The sequence below is a fragment of the Harpia harpyja genome, chromosome 11, assembly GCF_026419915.1.
Source record: "Harpia harpyja isolate bHarHar1 chromosome 11, bHarHar1 primary haplotype, whole genome shotgun sequence".
Taxonomy (NCBI): Eukaryota; Metazoa; Chordata; class Aves; order Accipitriformes; family Accipitridae; genus Harpia; species Harpia harpyja.
The window spans coordinates 853,519-873,580 of record NC_068950.1 but is presented as its reverse complement, the minus strand read 5'-3'; the positions used below and the strand labels follow the sequence as shown (position 1 = coordinate 873,580).

Genomic DNA, 20,062 nt, shown 5'->3' with positions numbered 1-20,062 from the left:
GGCAAGAGCCTGATGTTTCAAAAGGCCGAGCAGATAGCAGCGGTTCTGGTCTGCCGGCGCTTTCCTTCTCGGGGATAAATCACACCCGAGGTATTCTCCTGCCACTGCCGTGTTAGGGATGCCAATGTAAAAATAGACCTGTCTGGCAGGCTTTTTTATATGACCCCATTGGGATTTTTGTTCTTATCCTGGGACTTAAAAGGGGCAGAGATCCAACATAAGCAATGGGAAATTAAAATTAAAAATTACAAGAATGGGTGGGAGGGAGAAGGCAGCAAGGAGCAGGGGGTGATTTGCCAGAACAGTTTATTTTTCAGCTCCGTGATTCAGCACTTCATCTGACTTGCAGTTAATTCCTAGAGCGTGGCTCTTGTGGGGTGGCGGTGAGCAGGCATTCCCTGGGAGCTACTCGGGATTTAAGTGTTTCCCTTTTCAGCTCTCCCGCTTCCTCTGCGGGCGGGGAGCTGCTGCCCCTGTCCTGCAGGTAAGAACCGGCAAGAATTTCCTTTCCTTTGGCGAGGAAAACGGCTCGCCCAGCGCCCGCTCGGTCTGCGGGCAGGCGTGAGCGGCCCGGCCCCCTCCGAGACTCCGGTTTCCCTCCTGGAATCGACGGCTCCAGCCGGGAGGCCCCTGTCGCAGCAAAGGGCCTGCGGGGCCGGGCCGGGCCTGGCCTACCGAGACACCCCCCCGTCGCCGGGCCGGCTCCCCGCCGCCGCCAGCAGAGCGAGGTGCGGGGCAGGAGAACGCTCGGTAGGGCGGGATGGCGGCTCAGGCCCTGCCCACGGGGAGAAGCGCCGGGGGACCGGGCCCCGCAGCCCCTTCCCCGGCCGGGGGGACCGGGCCCTTCCTTACCTGCTTCCCCCCGGCCCGGGCCCGGCCCCGGCCCCGCTTCCGCCACCCGGCCCCGCTTCCGCCGCCCGGCCCCACCCACTTCCGCCGGAAAGTCCTTGCCGCCCAAGATGGCGACCGCAGTGAATAACGACAGCGGAGAGAGGCCATAGCCGCCGGGCGGGAGCCTGAGTCTCCCCCCCCCTTCCCCGCCCCGGGACACAGGTAAGGGCCGCCCGCGTCCCGCTTTCCCCTCGCTGCGGGCCGGCTCTCCCCGGAGGCCGGGTCGCGGGGCCTGCCGCGGGGCCGGCGGGGCTGAGGGCTCGGTCTCCCCGGGCCGCCGCCGACCGCACCCCGGCCCGGTCCCTTCAGCAGGCGGAGAGCCCCGGGGCCCGCTCCGTGCGGCTGGGCCAGGCTGAGGGGTCCTGGGGTGGTGGGGACCGCGGCCCCCCCCCCCCCCCCCGGGCTGCTCCGGGGCTGCTCGGCCCGCTCCTGCCCCGCGGGGAGAGAGGGAAGGTGCCGCCGCTTCTCCCGGTGCCGGTTCCCGAGGAAAGGCTGGACTCTTGGCTCAGGCCTGATCCTGGAAAGGGAACCGCCGCCCGAGTAGCCGCCGAGGTGGTAAAAGCCATCGCGCTCGCGTTTTTCCCGCACTCCTGCTGCCTTTTAACCAGGTGTCGTGAAAATAGAAACGGGTGTCGGGGCAAGGCCTCGCTTGCCAAGTTTGCCTGTTGTGGTGTAGCTCTTAATGGCCCAATTAAGAGTCTCTGAAAAATAGAGCTTATGCTAACAGGCTCTTAACTCTAGTGCTGTTAGCGGTCACCGGCATACTTGGTTCTTAACATAATTAAATACTAACGCAAGTCTTCAGAAAGAGCTCCCTTCTCCAAAGTAACCATAAATATCAGCATAAGAACTGTGACTTCAAGTTAGCATGCTCTCTTTACAATTAAAATAAGATGGTCTTTTGAAGGGCAAGTTCTGCGGGTTCAGTGCCTTTAAGGTTTTTTTCTGGTCTGTGCGCTATTACTGTTGTAAATTTAGCGGGCAGAAAGATACCGGCCATACCTGTGCGGTGCGGTTGTCTTCTGTGGATTATCTACATGTCATCTGAAACACTGAGCTCGCTCTGACCTGTGTGGGTATGTCTGAACTGAGAGCAGCTGGTGATGGGAATGCCTCTAAGTGGAAAATTATGTACTGATACTTTTGCTTGGAGTTCAGGCAACATTGTGCATCCCATAAAGCAGTAAAGATTTTTTTCAGAGTTCATTAGGTAGGATGCCAGCTGGAGGCTTTGGAAGCCTGAATTTTGTTCTTATCTCTGCCGCTTGCTCTTTTTTTGACAGGGGTCTATTTGCTTGATGTTTACCCCCTCATTTTCCTAAAATAAGCCTATACCTGTAGCTGCAAAACTGAATGAAGTCTCATTCAAACACCAGTGTGAGTACTCCTTAAAGGAAGAATGCTTGAATTGCCTAAAGTACGTTTTCAATTGTTGCCAAAGCAGCAGCCTAAAAACATCTGAAATCATGGTGCTTAGCACTGGTGTAGTGCAAAGCTGGCATTATCCTGGAGTGCCTGAAATCACTGTATTCTGCCTGCCAGCTTGCCCAGTATCAGATGATGAAGTTAACAGAACTGTGATGGGTATTAGAGGGTCTTTGTCTAATTAAACAGTGGCATTTTTTATCTGGGGCTGTTTCATGTAGTAGCCGGCATGGCAGACCAAAGCTGAAAAAGAAAGGTATGCTTCCCCCACCTGCTTCCTTCAATAGTGTTTTGCCTGTTCTTGGAATCATACTCATGCTTTTGCTGGGCTTTGAGGCCAGCTGAAAGAGAAGATATTTTTTCTTTATAAAGGAAAATGTAACGGTAAACCCACAGAACTTGACAGGAGATGGCACGGCCAATGCATTTTGCAACTTTTTTTTCTTTAATGGTTAGATCTCAAGTCTGATTCTTTAAAAAGTGTTCTGAAAGATTTTGCTGAGTCCCATGTGTGGATTTTTCTCATGTATGAACTCGCACCTTTTAAAAAAAACCCTAGAAATTGTTAATGTTTTGCTAAATGCTGTTTCCCCCCATACTTCACCTTTTTCAGAATCTTGCATCCTCATCCTCGAACAGGCTTCTCCTGGAAAACCATTTGTCCCTCCCTTTAGCTGCCTGGTTGCTTGCTGTTGAGTGTTGATGTTTTGTTTTGTGCTTGCTGAGCTCTCCACGCAGTGGATCCCCCCACTAATCCCTGCTGACTTTGGAACAAAAACAGCAGGACCAAGCGTCATGTTTCGTCATGTGCCAGACATGGGACAGGCTGTGTCTGCCAGACTGGATGTTCATTGAAAAACTACAGCTACTTTCATTGCGTTTTTTTTTTTTTTTTAACACTAAAGTATACATGGACAGGAATATTTTTAAAGTTTTTTGTTTAAAATAGTGGGCATGTGGTGTGTTTGAGGGTTGTGTTTACTGACTGAATAGGCCTTTTCAGTGGTTAAGTTATAGATCCCTGAAATGGAGGGTCTATAATAAAAATGCTGACACAGGTTTAAAGCTTTTTGAATAGTGTCACTGTAATAAAGAACTAACTGTGTAGTCACTGAATACTCCGCTGTGATTTTTGATCGTGAGAGTCTAGATCTCTCAGGAAAGCCTTCTAGGCTTAATTAGGAGTTTTACATTCTCCTGAAACATTTTTTCAGCTTAAAACTTAAAACTCTTCAGTCTTTTTTGGTAACACGATCAAGGTCTGTAAACATGTAGGTATGAAAGAGACAAATACATGCCTCTTTCACAGAGAAAGTATATGTTGAGCATGCCTGAAGGTTGGTGGGTTTGAAATGGTGTTTGTGTGCTTATGATCAATAGGGAAGCAGGCTTTGATGTCCTGGAGTATTTCTTCTGCTGTGAGTAGCTGCATGTGAAACAGAACGTCGAGACCTGCTCAGCTCCAGTGGAGGGTGTTTCTTCCAACATCTCCTGTGATTGAAACTGGGGGTAGAGCACAGTGTAGAGATTCGGGGACCTGTGTTTTCCTGGCTTCTGACCTTAGCCAGCTAAGTTCTTTGTGCTCTTCTCTTCCCCTTTAATTAAGTAGTGTAATACTGCGTTTCTACCTTGCAGGTGTGCTCCTGAGACTGACTTCATTACTGCTTGTATTGGGCTTGTGTTACAGCTCTGTCCAGGTGTGCTTCACTGCTGCCGGACCTTGGCTGTGCTGAGCGCCATGGCTGCTGTGTTAGCTGGCAGCCAGCACCCATCACGCTCTTGCCGTGGTTTGTTTTCTTCCAGGACCATATTAGTGACAGGTGTGAGAAGGGGAGCAGCCCCAATGATCCCGGGTGCCTTGCTCGGGGTCTGCCTTGCTCGGGGTCTGCCCTGCTGGTGAGGGGGTTGTTCAAGCCCCTGCTTTTGAGAGCCATTTTGTGCATTTGCTGTCTGAGCTGCTGGACTACTTCAGCCTGAGCTCTGCCTTACAGGGCTTGCATGTTTACGCTTTGGAAATTTCAGTGCACGGTTGTGTGAGGGTGATGCTGTATAGATCTACACAAAAATGTGCTGAGTGTTTCTTGGCAGAAGCGTGTGTAGTGTATGGGGAGGTATTTTTGCTCTGTCCAGAAATAGTCATATCTGTTCTTACAGGTGGAAGAGCAGGGACAGATGGAATCTGTCACTGCCCTGCAAGCAAGCTTTACTTTGAGTCTGTCTGGGTCCCTCTTGGACCAATATTTTGTTGCTCAGAGAAGAACATTTGAATCTGGAGACAGACCGTTAGAGTGAGAGCAGCCTGCGAGCGGAGGGAGCGGCTGTCTGCTTTACAGCCGCTTCATTGTGAGGAGGTAATGCGAAACTTGGAACGGTGAGGTGAGGACCTGACAGCTCTGCTGGTGGAGAAACAGAGTCCAGGGAAGCAGGAGAGAGAATGTTCTGGAGTCACCGTGAGCTGAATGAATGAAAAGTGAGGTCAGCATTGCAGGTAGCATCAGCAATTAACTTCAATTGTGCAGCTTTGAAACAAAAGTATCTGTGGAAGATTTAAGACAATTTATGTCAGTGGATAGATTAACGAATGTTTCTGTTGTTGCTAAAGCTGCTGCGCCACTTAATTGCCTAATATTAATCCCTGGAAATTTAGGGAATGGCACATTGGGGCAGATGCCAGCAACAAGACTCCAGATTAAGCTTTTTCCCTCTCATTATTTAGCCTTGCATTTCTGTGCAAGGATTAAGGCCACTGTGACTCTCACAAGTATCCAAACAGCACCAAGGAGTGTCCCAGTGACAGGCAGCGTGATTCTGGGTGCAGCACAGGCCTTGGTTGGTGCAAAGGTGCTTTATGCCAGTGTTGATCCCTCTCATGATGGGGAGAAGAATGACCCTGTTGGTGTTTGGGAAGGGTGGGAGGATGATGGGGAGGTGAGCCTCCTTTCCCTACTAGCTGTGCTTGCTCTGGGGCCTGCGCTCGTTCCTGTGCGATGAGGCGGCAGTCACTGTCTGCGCAGTCTGTCTCCATACGTGGATGCACTTGGCCGTGCTGTATGGCTTTTCCTTGCTAATGGTATGGCTATTTCTATGGCAGACCTGCATAATATAAATATAGCCACTGTGCTCTTCCCCAATAAATCAGATTTTGCCCTGACTTGGTCAACTGCAGTTCCTTGTTCTGTTCCTTGTTCTTGCCTCTTGCTCTTACAGTCCTTGCAACCTGACCTGTCTCAGAGTGTGTTGTTTTTCAACTTCTGTTTTTCCTGGCACTTAAATTAATTAAGTCTGTTATGTGCTAATTTAAACCTGTCTGACTTACTTTAAGTCTACCTGTGTGGGACAGTTAGTATTTTCTTGTAAAGTGGACTTTTCCCTCCAAAAAGCTGTTTTTGATTATTTCTCCCACCCACCCCGTATGGTCTAAGCTTCAAATGAGGAGGAGCTAGCACTGCTTGAAGGGTAAAGCCCTTCGTTTTCGTTCTAGAAACACTGCTGTCTTTGGAGGGCAAGTTTGCTCTTTTGCCTGCCCCACCATATATCTTGCATAGATCTGGCAAGAAGCTTTGGAATGATCTCAATTCTTCTTCCCTTTATTTACAGACTATCTAATTCCAGCAGTTAATCTGTCAAATAGATTGTTTCACACTGCAATTCCGTATTGAGTTGCATAGCCCAGGTAAGTAGCAAGGTTTGCCTTGTTTCCTTCTCAGTGTTGCTCATGAGCCTGGCAGTGCTATGCCTACATGCATATAGCTCTACGTCTGTACAGAACAAATCCTCCCAAGTGCATTCTTCCTTGCTGAAAGTGTTCAGGAGATCAAGGTGGCTTAAAGTGCTTGGATTAGGATGCCCTAAAGCGATTCTGTTTTCATCACAGGTAAGAAGTATCTTTTAGATTGATGTTATCCTGTGTGTTTGTAATGGACTGAGTCGTATTCCTCATCTGCCTAAGGTTAGATTTTTCTCCTTTTCTGTAACTTTCTGATATTACTTTGATGTTCTGTGCATCAGGCTCACTTTTTTTCATGTTGTCTAATTTGCAAGGTTGGAGACATATTCTTCCTTTCTATGTTTTCATTGAGGTGGATGCATGCAATCGGTATAAGTCTCTCCTCTAAGATAGGTCCTGGTAAGGAACAAACATTGCATTCTTTGGCTTTCAAATATAAATTCACTAGTCTTTTGCTTAAGAATAGTAGAGAGCTGGAGTGAGTCACCCACAGTATTTTCTGTTTCTGCATTAACTACTGCCGCCTTTGTGAATCAACTTGAAATTCCTTTTCCAACAGTGTTTCAGATACTTAAGCAGTACTGTATTTAACTTAGCTCTGCAAAGAACTGGATTTACCTCATTAAAAAGAGCTAAGTTGCAAATAGTGGAGAGAATGAAAAAATGGTATTTCCATTCGTATTTTGACTTACCTGCAGGGAAAAGATCTGATACTTCTGTTTGTGTTGAACTTCTGTACTCAGATACTATCTTTTGTCTGCTAGTCTGTAGTCCAAATGTGATGGAGCCTCATGGTAGCTCTGCAAAGAGACCATGACTGTATCAGAAGAGTAGATTGTAGCTTCTCTCCCCTGGTTTTCCTGTTTCTCCGAGTGAGTTGCTGCCAGTGGCAGTGATGGGGGCTCTGATTTGAAGCCTTCCTTTCTCATCCCTCAAAGCAAAAATGCTGTTTGGTCTAAACTGTCCAAAAATATGGCAAAGAGAAACATTAAAGAGGAACTTGAAGCTAGCTTGGCGCTTGAGACATAAAAATGGCTTTTGAGAGTTCCGTAGTGTTAAGTTCCCATTTCTTTGGGCAGTTATATACTAATTGTATTCTGAAGAATTCCTTCCAGCTGCAGCTCCTGTGGGTGCCCATGTCGATGGTTCACCAGCGGCAGCGCGTTGGTGGAAGGAGTGGATGGAGTGGGGTAGGGGCATGAGGTTTGGGGCTCCCTTTCTGCTCCATGGGTGTGGGTGGGCAGGTGGGAGGAGAATTAATCTGCAAGCGGGAGAAGGAACTAGATCAAATTTCTGAGGTCTTTTTGTCATTGTCGAGTGTGTGGTAATTCACGATCAGCAGGTTTAGCTCTGACTGTTCCTTGCATACCTGTGGTTTCCTAGCTGTCTTCCTTTAATGGAGACAATTTAAAATAACACTAACAAAGACTGAAACACAACAGGAGGAAGTGCTTGCATTTACTGGGTGTACAATGGGTTGTTTTCACCTGTCTTGATTGCAGATACCCATGAACCGAGCCCTTACCCACAGCTCTATCGATCCTGATTATTGCAGAGGAGTTCATTGTGTTTTTCAAATTGGAAATTGTCTGCTGCGGTGCTGGTCCCACAAATTCCTAAAAAGCTCAAGCTGTTAAAAATATAAATTTGTGCTCTGTAACCTCTAGGCACAAAGAATTCCACAGGAATTCTGGACTGAAGCGGCCCCTTACTGCCTGGGCTGAATAGCAAACCTTTAAGCAAACTGTTATTAATATTGAAACTGTTCCTATAGCTTAATCAGAAGAACTCATGATATAATCAAATTGCTCATGGGGCTTTATCACGCTATGCAGGGAACCAGTTTCATTATTAAACATAGTCTGCTCAGCAGTACAGGAGCAAGTCCAAGGTTTTTTTCCAGGGTCGTGTAATCATTGCTTGAGTGCCATCACTCTGAATCTGGGAGATCACTTTGCTGTTTGTTAGCAATGCTTCCAGAAGAAAATTACTGACATTCTTGAAATTAGGCGCCTTATCCTTGTGTTGTTGGGGTTCCCTTACTTTCTGTCTCAACTACCACTTGTACCAGGTGCTGGTCTGTAGAGCTGGTGTTCTCTCCCAGCCTTTACCCTTTATGCCTTCTTTAACACAACTGCTGGTAACAGGAGCCTCCTTTTTGGTGATTCTAGAAAACTTCTCTGCTTGGTGGTAAGTAAGCAGCTTTACAGATTATGCTTCGAGATAATTTTTTGTAATTATATTGGTTTTGTGGCAAGGAGTGAAAAAAATCCATTCCAGTGATTTTTTTTTTTTTTTTTTAAGTGGATTTATCCTTGCACTGTTTGGGGTGTGTAGTGGTTTTGTTTGTTTTTTGGTGTGGGTTCTGTTTCTTTGGTCATATTGCTTCCTGGATCGTTATCATGGCACTGGAGTGCTTTAACTAATTCTATATGACAAATAGCCCATCTGTAAAATTAGTCTAATTACTTTGCAGTTATAGTTTGAAGCATAATCCACTTTGGAAGCTTTTTGAAATTCCTTGTTAGTGTTTGGTACGTCTTGGTACTGATGACCGCTTCCTGCACTCATGGGGACGTGACGTATGCCACACACCGGCGTTCGTTTCGGTATGAGGTCCTAATATGACTTATGTCATTGAGTTCAAGGTTGCTGTTTTCCATGATTCTGCATTCTTTATTTTCTAGTGCTATGAAAAACTTGAGTCAATTCTTGATTCTTGAATTTGGTAGTAGCAGTCTGCTTGTTTTTTTTTTTTTCTTTTCCCCTAAGTAGAAATTTTATAAGTGAATAATCAGCAGATGTCCCAAGTCTGGTTGTCAAAGACTAACAGGGCAGGGGAGAGTTTTTCAAAAGTTTTTTTCATCTATGACTCATGAAAGAGTTTTAACTCTATGGTTTGAATCTTAGATGGTACTAGAGGTTACTCTCAAACTTTAGAAAAAATGAGTATTAGTCTATGTAACTAGAAGTGTTTTTGATTGTTAAGATCAAAAATTGGTATTAGGAATTAAATTTTTGTTCACTGTTGGCCTTGGACTTTCTAATATTTCCAAGTCAAATTAGTTGCTGATAGCACCCTAGTATATATAAAAAAAAAAAAAAAATCCTGGTGGGCCACTTGCATGCTTCTGTACTAGAAATGATCTTAAACTAGAGAACTCTGATTTGCATTAATGGTCGGAACTGTCAGTTTGCTGGAGTATATTTGGTAAGAGAAGAAGTGGAAAAATGCTTAAGAAAAAGTTTGCTGTAACGGTTCACTTGTAAACTGTGGGCCTCTGTGTTTATCAGTTTTTATTGTTACAACAGGATGGGATGTGGAAATGAGAGTGCTTTGGCTTGCAAGGAACTTGCTGATTTTCACGGTTTTCCGTGACGAGTCTGCCTGGAGGATGGTAAGACAAGCACATACCGAAGGCTGTTTCCACTTCTCCTGTCCCCGTGACAGGTATTGTCCTGCTGTCCTCGGGCTCACATAGATATCCAAAACTGGCTTTAGTCAGTTTTTTCTTTATTTCTTTCTTGGAATTTGAGTCTGTAAGCCAGACAGCAGCCCTCTCTTATTAGAGCATGAGCTTATAGTGAGAGCTATTACAAACTCCATGTTAATCATCCCAGGAACCTGATGTAACCGCTGCCTTCCTGCACAGAGAATAGAAGATTCTTTTGCAGTACCGAAGCTTTGGCGGGGTGGAGAAGGTTGGGTTTGGTGATGTCCAGCATGCGCTCTGCTGCTGTGTCGCTGGTGCCGTTCTCCTGGTTGGCCAAGAAGTGTCTTCAGCATCCTCTGGCATCGAGGCAACGGATGGAAGGGTGCAAGGTGTAGAGTGAATTCTTGATGCCTATTGCTTCCCTTCCCGCTGTTACTGATGCTTCGATGTATTTTGGGATATACCCCCCACCATAAACCAAGGCGATAGAGTATTCCAGCTTTCTTATTTCCATGTTTGTACTCAAGACTTTTTTAGTGGTTCATTCTGTATAAGTAAATGGTGACAGGGCATGATTGAATTTGTTGGAACTAGCAAGGAGCTCATGTGGGTGGACAGTTCATAGCAGCCTTGGGATGGTTATTAGAGCTGTCATGTGATATTTGTGCATTAAGGTAATGTTTCTCCAGCAGTGCACTGTTTTGTTTTTGGTTAACTAGAAAAGGTTGAGGGGATTCATCCTCTTGGTGTGGCCTAGAGGACAAGACTGGGAGTCCACAACATCTGGGTTTCATCATTAACTGTGTTACTGATTTTCTTGGCATCTCCAAACAAAAGATCTCTAGTTTTTGGGTTGCCCATCTATAAGGCTGGACTGCTGTTCACTTTGATCTCTTCAGAGGAATTATGTCATGCAGATTCAATGTGTTGCCTTTTACCATCTGAATATTGCTCAAGCGTAGAAGTTTACAGTTCCTTAAGCAGTTTTCCTTCATTTTACTAATTGGGTATGATCTATCGTGCAAGAATTTTGCTAAGGAACTAATGCTGTTTTAGAGAAAGGCACTGCTCTGCAGAGAATCTGGCTAGTGAAATCTGGTGTTGTCAAGGCACAAGATAATGTAGAGCAGGCAGGGAGAAATTCTGCTATTGATTTTACCCTTCATAAGTCACTTTGGATGTGTAAGTAAAGCTGTATATTTGCTACAGCTGTTACGGGAATAACTGCTTCTGATTTCCTATCGAAAGCTGTTACAAATAGGGGAAAAAAAAAAAGGCAGCAAGACCCCTGAAGTCTCTGGTGAAAAGAACAGATGCAGTATGTTAAAGGCACCAGAAGATATTGGTATCTCTAAAGCAGTCTGTGATGTTGACCCTTAGATCAGCAAACCTCACCAGCTCTGTTCAGGAACAGCTGAGCAGTATTTAAAGGTAATCTTTAAAAAAAAAAAAAAAAAAAGGACCCTCCCCCCCAAAACCCCAAACTATGCCATTTGTAGCTCTGTATAGCATTTGAAGAAAACCTCGTGAAGTCTTTACTTTTGTCTCCCTTTCTCTTGAGCTGGAAGGCTGGAGGATCTTCGAGCAGGTTGATGGAAGTGGAAAACAAACCTCATTGTAGGTCTCTGCTCCCCACTGCTTCATTTGGGGATTGGGATGTTGTAGCACAGGCTTAATTTATAATCTAAGTCCTCTTGTCAAATACACTAAGACAAGAAGAAAAGCTGTGAATTTTATGATTGGAAGAACGAATGAAGCAGGGCTATTTTTTTAAGCAAACCCTTCAATTTCATCCGTTTTGTGCACTGGAGATAAGTGGAGTCATGATAAAAGTTTGTCCTGCCTGTTATTACTTTCTTCCTTAGATGTAACTTAAAATTTCATAGGATCTCTTGTGGACCACGAGTGGCATCAGAGAACAATTTAAAGGAAGAGAAGAAAGCAGCCCTAAAGCCCAGAGAGGAAAGCATCCCCTGGGACGATTGTGTAGCTATCATGCTGAAGCAGAGGTTGTTTCATTTCTCGCTGGTGAAGCTTTTTACTGCATCTCTTCACAATGGGCGTGGGGTCAAAGTGTGCATTTATGCATCCCTGTTTGTGAGTTCTGTTGCAATAAATCATGTGGCTTGGGAGGAAGAAGTCCTTGAATATTTTAATGTCTTCACAGTCTTTTGTGTGCAGAGCCACTTGATGGGAGGTGAATGTTGGGCTGCCTGGGGAAATTAATCTGCAGCCCTTTGTCTTCAGGAGATGTAATGTAAAGCAGGTTTTCCTTAAATAATAGGACTTCAGCATCAACTCTTAATTCGTGCGTGAGTGGGGCCAGAGCACCCGCTAGTAATGCTGCTGCTTCTGCAGCCGTGCTGGTGAGCTGACTTTTGTCAAGGAAAGCCGTGATTAAGCAGCTTCTAATGAGGCTTCAAGACTACAAGTGGTTGACAGGCTGCATTTGGGGAACTCTGGTGCAAATGTTTGGCTAATAAATCAAGAGGCCTGAGGCCAGTATAACAATATTAATTAGGATGCTGGGGTGCTAGCTAAGTGTTTTTAGCTATTTTTTGCTCCTGGGCTTATGGACTATAAAGCCTGAGTGTGGATTTTATGGTGTAGTAAAAAGAAACCCTCTGCTTGTAAAAGAATGAGACTGCAGTAAATCTCTGGTGAAATAAAGCCAGTGAAAAGGATCTAGGTGATCCCAGGCCTTTGTGAAGAGTATTTATTCTGTCAGCGATTAATTAAAATGGTCTGAGATTTTTGTAGCTTAATGATCTTTTCAGGTAGCCTGGTGTTACTTCTGCTGGTGCATGAACTTTATTCTCTGGAGGTGATGTTTCATTGTGCTTTCCTAAGGAAAAAGCTTGCACCTAAAGGCGTCTTGGTCACTTAGTTTCTTTCTTTCTTTTTTTTTTTTTCTCCCCTTTTTGGTTTTTTACAATTTGTCAGGCTGTGGGAAGAGGCAAAGATTGGATTGGCAAACTCTGCAGTCTGTTTAAAGCCACTGCTGGCCAGTCTGCTCCTGGGGAAGTTGCCTTCTGCTCTGCAGCCCCACCCTGATGAGCCACAGCTTTCATCCAGCACGGGCTTGTGAGCTTACATAAACCATGTGCATCCCAGTGTGACTACCTCTTTAGCTAAAATAAGAGGGGGAATACTTCTTTAGACCGCAAAGTGCTTAGCCTCTGGCAAATGATTTAATTCAGTCTGGAAACCCACGTCTTGTGAAGGCATTTGTGTGCCTGCAATTTGTTAGAGGAGCAGAGGCAGCAGGATCGTCGGTCTCTGCTCTTCACCCAGAAAGTCCCCCAAATGCGAGGGCTTTGCCTGGTCACTTTTCATAGAGGGGTCTGTGTCAGCCTCTCCACCCTGGCCTTGGAGGAGATGTCGTTAGTCCCCTGCGAGTTCTGCAGCATGCACGTGAGCCACGCTCGGAGGGCAATCCTGGCATGGCTGCTGCCACCAGAGAAAGAAAGAGTCACTTTAATTTCGCTTTCCATTACAAATGCAGAAATAATTTTGTCTGGTGAAAGGTCACTTATTTTTAAAGGGACTCTGACTCAGAAATGACTTTTCAAAAATACTACTTCTAGCAAATAGTATCTTCTAAATGATCAAAGCTGGTGTGTTTTAAATTGCAGCTTCAGTTTGTGCTACTTAGTTTTTCTGCTTGGCTAGCTTGCTGGATGAGAACATATTGGCAAGTTTCTTTTACTTGGCTGTCATGCTGTGGGCTTCTGGTGGCAGACAGGGTCATGGGAGGCAGAAGAGGGGCCAAGAAAGGTGCAGAGGAAGTAGAGATGTCACAGATGGTTTTCGCTTGCTCCTCTGGTTGTATAGGTTGCTTTTACCATCTCTTTTTAAATCCATTAAATCAAATTGGAAATTGGTGTCCTTTGGGGTTATGGAGAATTTAGCAAGGAAAAAAAAATCAGAACTTACTTTGGAGGTTTTGTCTGAGAAGTTGCACTGAAGGCAATGTCTTATCGTGTCATTAATCCCTGCCAGAACAGTACTCTTGCTTTAGCAAGCATGATTCTGAAATCTCATCTTGCTAGCAACAGGGAAAATGCAAGACAGCTGGTAAGTTCTTGTATTTGTTAGATTAATAGTATTAATGCTAAAAGTATACTATCCAGTTTGACCTTTGTGCATAGCAGTGGCGAAAAGTATTAGTGCACACTGAACATCTGCTGTGAAATTAGGGAGACATCAAAGTACAGCGAGATCAGAGATGTGAGCACACTCTGACCGTGCGAGGTGATTCACTCGTTGCTCAGCACAGCCATCGGTACTCCGTGGAATGATGTTCCACCTACGTAGCATGTTTTCATGAAAGCAAGTGATTTGGGGGAATTGATTGTCATGAGTTTGCACAGAAGGGCAGAATCTTTTTGTATATTAGACAAGAAAATTCCTCAAGCTAAAAAACAGTTGTGTGTCTACTGCAAAAATCACAGATGATTGTGATGATCTGCCAGACTTCTGCAGTGTGTTTGCAGTAAGGCAGAGAGGTGTGTTTAATGTAAGTTTGCAGGTCTGGGTGAATTCCAGGTGTGGTGATATTTGAGAACCCTGTTTCCCAGTAAAAACCTCTCTTTTATAAAGAGGCAGCAGGCATTTCACAGACTGATGTCTGTTTACTGATCTCTTAGCTACGTTTGGTCTTAGAAGTGGGGTTTTTTTTCCTCCCCTTTCTTAAAATTTAAATGAGCATTTCTTTTCCACCCTAGGACATGGTGCAGGGTGAAGAGCACAGATAAAGAACCTTCCACCACTCCGTAGCCTGTTCCACCTGCCCTGAGGACTTCATGCGGCAGGACACAGGCTGATGCCCTCAGCACACCCTGCCATGGACGGGGGGAAGAACTATCCGCAGCACGAGCACCAGCAGTCAGGCAATACACTCTACAGCATCCCCGGCCTCCGCTCGCAGCTCGCTGTGCCAGCCATGGAGGTAAGGGCCCCAACAGCTTCTCGGGGAGGGGTAGGGAGAAGCTGTTTGGAGGGTATCACCAGAAGGGGTCTGAGCAGAGCACTCCAGCCTGTCAAATCCTGGGAGTCCTTGTGCACATTTACAGGAGCTATTTACCAGACTTTCTAGGCAGCTGTCCAGGGACATGAAGTATTGATTGGGAATTCAGGAGGGTTGAGGTGATGGCTGTCTACTGCCTTTGAATTGGGAGGAGGAAAACAGGGCTGTGACTAAAACAATGCCTCTCTAAAAGCTGGTAGGTGCCAGGCGCCTCAGGAAAGGACTAAAGAGTTTATGCAGAATTGCAAACTTTGTTTCTATCCCAGCTGGTCTCTCTGAGACACACTAAATCTATTGCTGGGTCCAGCTGTGCCTTTTTTGAGAGTGGCAGAGATGAATAGGGGTGTATTTGTCCTGATATGGCTGCTAAAACAAGACCAGGTCCCTGATGCATTTATTCTCAACAGGGCAAAAAGCAAACCTCTATCCCAAAATAGCTTACATGTTCCTGCAGTTTTCTGTTTGTTCATAACTCTTGTTTGAGTTTTGTCACGTATAGGAATATAGAGGTTAAAAAAAGAGGCCCATTTCACCAAGTGCATGTTTCTTCAAGCATGAGGTATCATTGCTTTGGACACAAAAAAGGACAGATGAAAGACTGATCTGTAGCTGAGTAATAAGATACTGTATTCTTTCCATGATTGTATTGGTGGTACATGCTGAGCTAAAAGCTTCCCATTAATGTTGGAGACTGTTGAGGGAGGTGGGGAGGCAAAAATAAAAGAATGATGGTTTTGGGTGTTTACCTATGCAAGCCAATTTCAAGTTAATGGGTTGGTGCTTGCTTTCTGCAGAGACTGAGGTTAAAGGGCTAGGAAAGGGGACTGACCCTATTGTCCTTCTGGGGACAGTAATAGGAAAGTAGGTTCAAAAGCTGAAACTGGAGTGTAGCACTCAATTTCTCCTACTATGAGAGATGAAGAGCCACCTCTGCTTATAGAAAGCACTGAGGGAGAGAAGTCATGAGCCTGGCCTCAGATCTGCAGCTGCAGGTAATCGTGCCAGACTTCTGCTGCTGTAACTGTTCTGATTTCTCTTTTCAGAATTCCATGCTGGCTGCCGACTCATGGAGTAGCTGCTACCCTGCCTCTTTCCCAACCTCATCTTTCCCAAGTGAAAACCAGTGAGTGCTGTTCTCCTTTTTATAATTCCCCACTGCTCTTGCACACCCCATGATTCAACTGTTTCTTTACTGCTTTTCTTGTTTACTTTTTTTCACTAACTGATGGGGAAATAATTGCATCACACAGTGATCTTGTGGCATTTCATAAACTGCTACATCTTGGGGAAAAGCAGCAAACAGCTTTTTTTTTAAAAAAAAAAAAAAGTAAAAATTTTGATTTCTGGTAAACCTGGAGGCTGCTATAAGGGAGGAACAGCCTTGTTTTAGCCTGGATTTATTCCACTAATGGAGTTCTTAAAAACACCCCATTAGCAGCATCTAGCTGAGCAAATACATCATGCTATCTCTAGTTTTAATCAAATGGTGCAGACAAGTAAGAAGGTATTAGCAGTACCAGGTGGCAGACTTACTGGTGAAGTTAAAATCTTTTGCTGTGTAGGTGACTGGAAGCTGACTAAATGCTACCATCTCATGTCTATATTAAAAAAACGTGCACAGCCCCTAACTGCACAACCCAGAGTTCATCAAGAGTCATGACTTCTTCCTCTGGTTATAACGGATGTTCTTCACTGATAACCTCATCCCACAAGGTGTGAGGTGATGAGTATGTGCTTGTGTGAGAAATTGTGACTGACTTCTGTATACTAGGCAGCTTTACTTGGCACAGTTTAGTGCTGTAAAGCAGAGTTGTGATGGGTTTCAGTAACCTTTGTGTAGTAACAGTGTCCCTGTCTGATGGGAAAGGCATCAGCTATGTGCTTTTTAGATTCAGTGCAAAAACTTTTCTAGATTACATACGCTAAATAGCATTTTTGAGGGATCTTTGCATAACAATAAACATTGCTCTTCCTTTTCCCCCTTTGTGATGAACCTCCATCCTGGATCAGAAGGTAGGATATGACAGGAGATGTTTGGGACAACATAAAGTGGCCTTGTGCCATTTGGGTGGAACTCTGTTTGGACTGGGAGATGCTGATTGTTGGGAATAAGGTTTGAAGGCTGATTGACGGCTGCTTTGATCTCTTTGTGAATACAGGGAGTGGCACAGATGTACAGGATGTGTTTTTATTTAGGTCAGAGGTGGGAGGAAGGAAAAATAAAAGAAACAGAACTTGATATCGTGAGCTAATAACTGTGTTCCAGGTGCTCGAGGATTTAGTTTAACCTCCTTCCTGAAGGGATTTTAGCATCTTCATGGAAAAGCAGAGATCCATCCTCATAAGCATCTAGAGTTCCAGCCTGGCTGGCAGCAGTGAGAATCAGCTCCTCTGTTCAGAGGGATGAGACGTGTTTTGTCTCTGTGTTAGTTCTGCTTGCTTCTCGTGTGCCTGGTCCACCTCATTCTGCAGAGTGAGCTAGCCGGCAATGATCGGGTGGGTAGAATAGGGCAGTTCTTGATGTAAGATTACCAAGAAGCTGTCCCACAGGTGCTGAATGGAGCTGTGTCTTGCTAGTTACTCCCAAAGTGAGAATTTGAGAGGAGTTACCAGTTTGCTCTTAGCTAGCCTGTCTCTGATTGGAAGAGGGTGTACTTTTTAAGCATGATTCCTGTAAATTACACTTTGTGAGTCCTCAAGAGAGCTATAACAGATTTTCTGTTTTGCTGTATTGAACCACAAGATTAGATCGTGTTTATCTATTGTGTTGGGTTTTTTTCTTTGACCATTTGTTCTGGTTTTGCCCCTCACTTTCTTCCTGTTTAGTGCTGCCCTGCTGCTCATGTCAACTCTGCTGGAAACGTTATAGCCTTGATCCTGCAAAGACATGCCTGTGCATTTAACGCAAATGTAAACTTGTTGACTTTGCTATAGTTACTTTTGGAAATGAGGCTTATTGTAGTGATTATTTGCTAGAGAATGATTTAGCCAAGGCTGCACCTTTAGCTTCCTGTTTTTCATATCCTGGTAACTGTAAAAAATTACCTTTCAGGTGAAATTTTCCATATCTGTATTTCACAAGAAAAGTCTGTCCTTCTGTATTTGAAAACTGCAGCTGAATATATTTTTAGGTGGATTTAGGGTTAGGGCGTTACAGGTAGTAATCCTGAAAGGGATGGAAACATTGAAAAATGGGATTTTAAAGGGAGTTGTAATCATAGCCCGTGTTGTAAAATAGAAAAATGCAGATGGCATTAGAGTTAGTACGAGTTTCTCTTCAAAATCCTTGCAGAAGAAATCTCATTTGCAAGTGGCTGTGTTTGGACGTGGCTTATTCTCATAGCAACAGCTTTATCCTGAAGCAGGTTTTTCCTGTTTCTTTTCAGTAGTTAACTTTCATGCTAGAGAATTTCTTTAAAAGATACCAAAGCTTGCCTCTTTGTTTCAGATTTTCTTAACCTGAAAAATGTAAACAGTGTATTAAACCTTGCTGAAAGAACAAATGAGGTTTAGGTCCCCTGCAGGGAAGAGCTGTAGCTCAGTTCATTTCTAAGGCAATTATCCCTGAAGAGCTGCGCTTCCTTTGCAGCTGTAGGCTCAATACATTCCTTGCTTCAGGGAAATCTGGGTCAGTCCACTTGTGCTGTTGGAAGTGGTGTCACACATCTGCAAAAAAGTATTTCTCAAAACTTGGAGCAAAGCTTTCTTCCTCAGTTTTCAAAACACACAACCCCCTTTTCTTGCCATTTTCATGCCCTTTTCCACTTTGCCACTTACATATGGAGTATTCCTTGCTAAAATAGTAAAGTAGGCTTTGAAAAACATGAATTGGTCTAATGATGGGGAAGAAGACTGCCAAACCGATGCTGAGGCAGCCTCTGACCTCGCCAGCTCGTCTCTGATCTTCTGCTGGCCTGAGATGTGCAGTTCGCATCTCTGAATGGAGGGCTATAACATCAGAGCATAAAGTCTGGCCAAAATACATGTAGGAGGTCTCCAGTGAAGTTGCAGCATGGCCCTAGAAGGGCATCAGATGCGTGGATGAGCACCTGGTATGAAGCACATGAGGCAGGCACAATATTACAATAGTCTAAACAAGTGTTGTTCTAGCAAGCTTAAGCTGTCAAAATATGGAGACCCATCTTCTGGGAGGGATATGCATTGCATTGCTCACCTCTGAGATGTGGATTCCTGTAAGAGCCTGTCCACAGTGTGTTCCTGTTGTTGAAAGTCTTGGGCTTCAGGAAAATGGAAGAAAATTATCAATTTCTTTACAAAAGAAAAAAACCAAACCAAAACAACCCAACAAAACCTCTCTACCCAATAACCTTCTTCTGGAGTATGTGAAATAGCCTTACCCTGAGATCCACTGCCTGGATTGACATCAAATGATTTGAGTCAGTCAGATGTCAGCTCAGGTTTGCCTTGTACCAAACTGTTCCACTGCTGCTATGTTTAGAGTGGGTGGCAGCAAAAAACAGAGTCTTGCTCTTCAGAGCAATTGTCCGAACTTGATATAATCCAAAGATGCTCCCCACCCAGCTCATAACGTCCCAGGACTCAGGGATGAAAGAATTTCACTGGGCTAGCTGCTTTATTGCCTAAAGAAGGGTAGGAAACCTCTCTGCAGTAAGACTGTTGGTGCTCGTTGGATTCTGAACATTGCACACCTTCATGTGCTTTCCTTCACGTTTTCCTGCAGGGAAATGTCCCTCTAGTTAGATTTCTAAAGGTTCTTTTTTCTTACAGTTGAATTTTTGGGCTTGGCTTTATTGGCTTGTTTTGCTTGTGTGGCAGGGAGCAGATGCTTATTTTTCTTACCCAGTACCTGTTGAAGGACATGTACTGGGTCAGCACACATAACCTCTTCTTCACAGAATGAAATGCTGATTTCTTCAAACTGAGCTCTTCAGCTAGATTCCCTCTTTTGTGAAACAGAGCTCAAACAGAAGTGGGAGACCAGCATTCCTTCCTTTTTGTCTGTGTGGTTTCATTGGAGTGGCTACCTTTCCACAAAGCAAAGTGGTGTTGATGCTGGCTGAGTTGCAATGGAGCATTCTTCTTCTGGGGGGCTGGTTGGAGCCAGTGCAGCCTCTTCTGTCTGAAAAGCACAGCGCTTCTCTGGACTAAACTTTACCTTAGTGCAGAATAGTTTCTCTAAGAACTTACGACTAAATGCGTTTAGTCATTTGGGTTAAAGTCTGGTTTTATTCAGCAAGATCAGCACTTGGTTTTCTGCAGCTGAAAGAAGTAAAATAAGATGACTCCAAACTCCCTAGCATTAACTCATTAAACTCTGATCTCAGCACAGAAGAGATGAGTTTCACTGACTAAATAATAAGCATATGTATTTAATTATTATGATGTTAGTAATTGATGTAGGGCCTTGATTGCTTCAAGAGCCAACCTCAATGGTTAAAGTGAATCAGTGTCCTGAAAGGGACTGGTGTAGCACTTGCCCACAACCGTTGGATGGACCTCAGTTGTGTGTGTCCCTGGCAGTCTTCCCAGTTTGATCAGAGGGCTTTTGGCTTGGGGATGGGCCAGGTTAGCTGG

General features: G+C 44.7%; 1 protein-coding gene across 1 annotated transcript in view; it reads left to right on the top strand.

Moving 5' to 3' along the window:
• The first annotated feature begins 930 nt into the window (after positions 1-930).
• The window catches only part of SBNO2 (strawberry notch homolog 2), a 67,474-nt gene continuing 48,342 nt past the window's right edge, over positions 931-20,062 (top strand). The window contains exons 1-3 of the mRNA XM_052800942.1: positions 931-1,053; positions 14,205-14,428; positions 15,550-15,629. Coding sequence (XP_052656902.1) covers positions 14,303-14,428; positions 15,550-15,629 — 206 coding nt within the window. The 5' untranslated portion in view covers positions 931-1,053; positions 14,205-14,302. The remainder of the gene's footprint in view (positions 1,054-14,204; positions 14,429-15,549; positions 15,630-20,062) is intronic.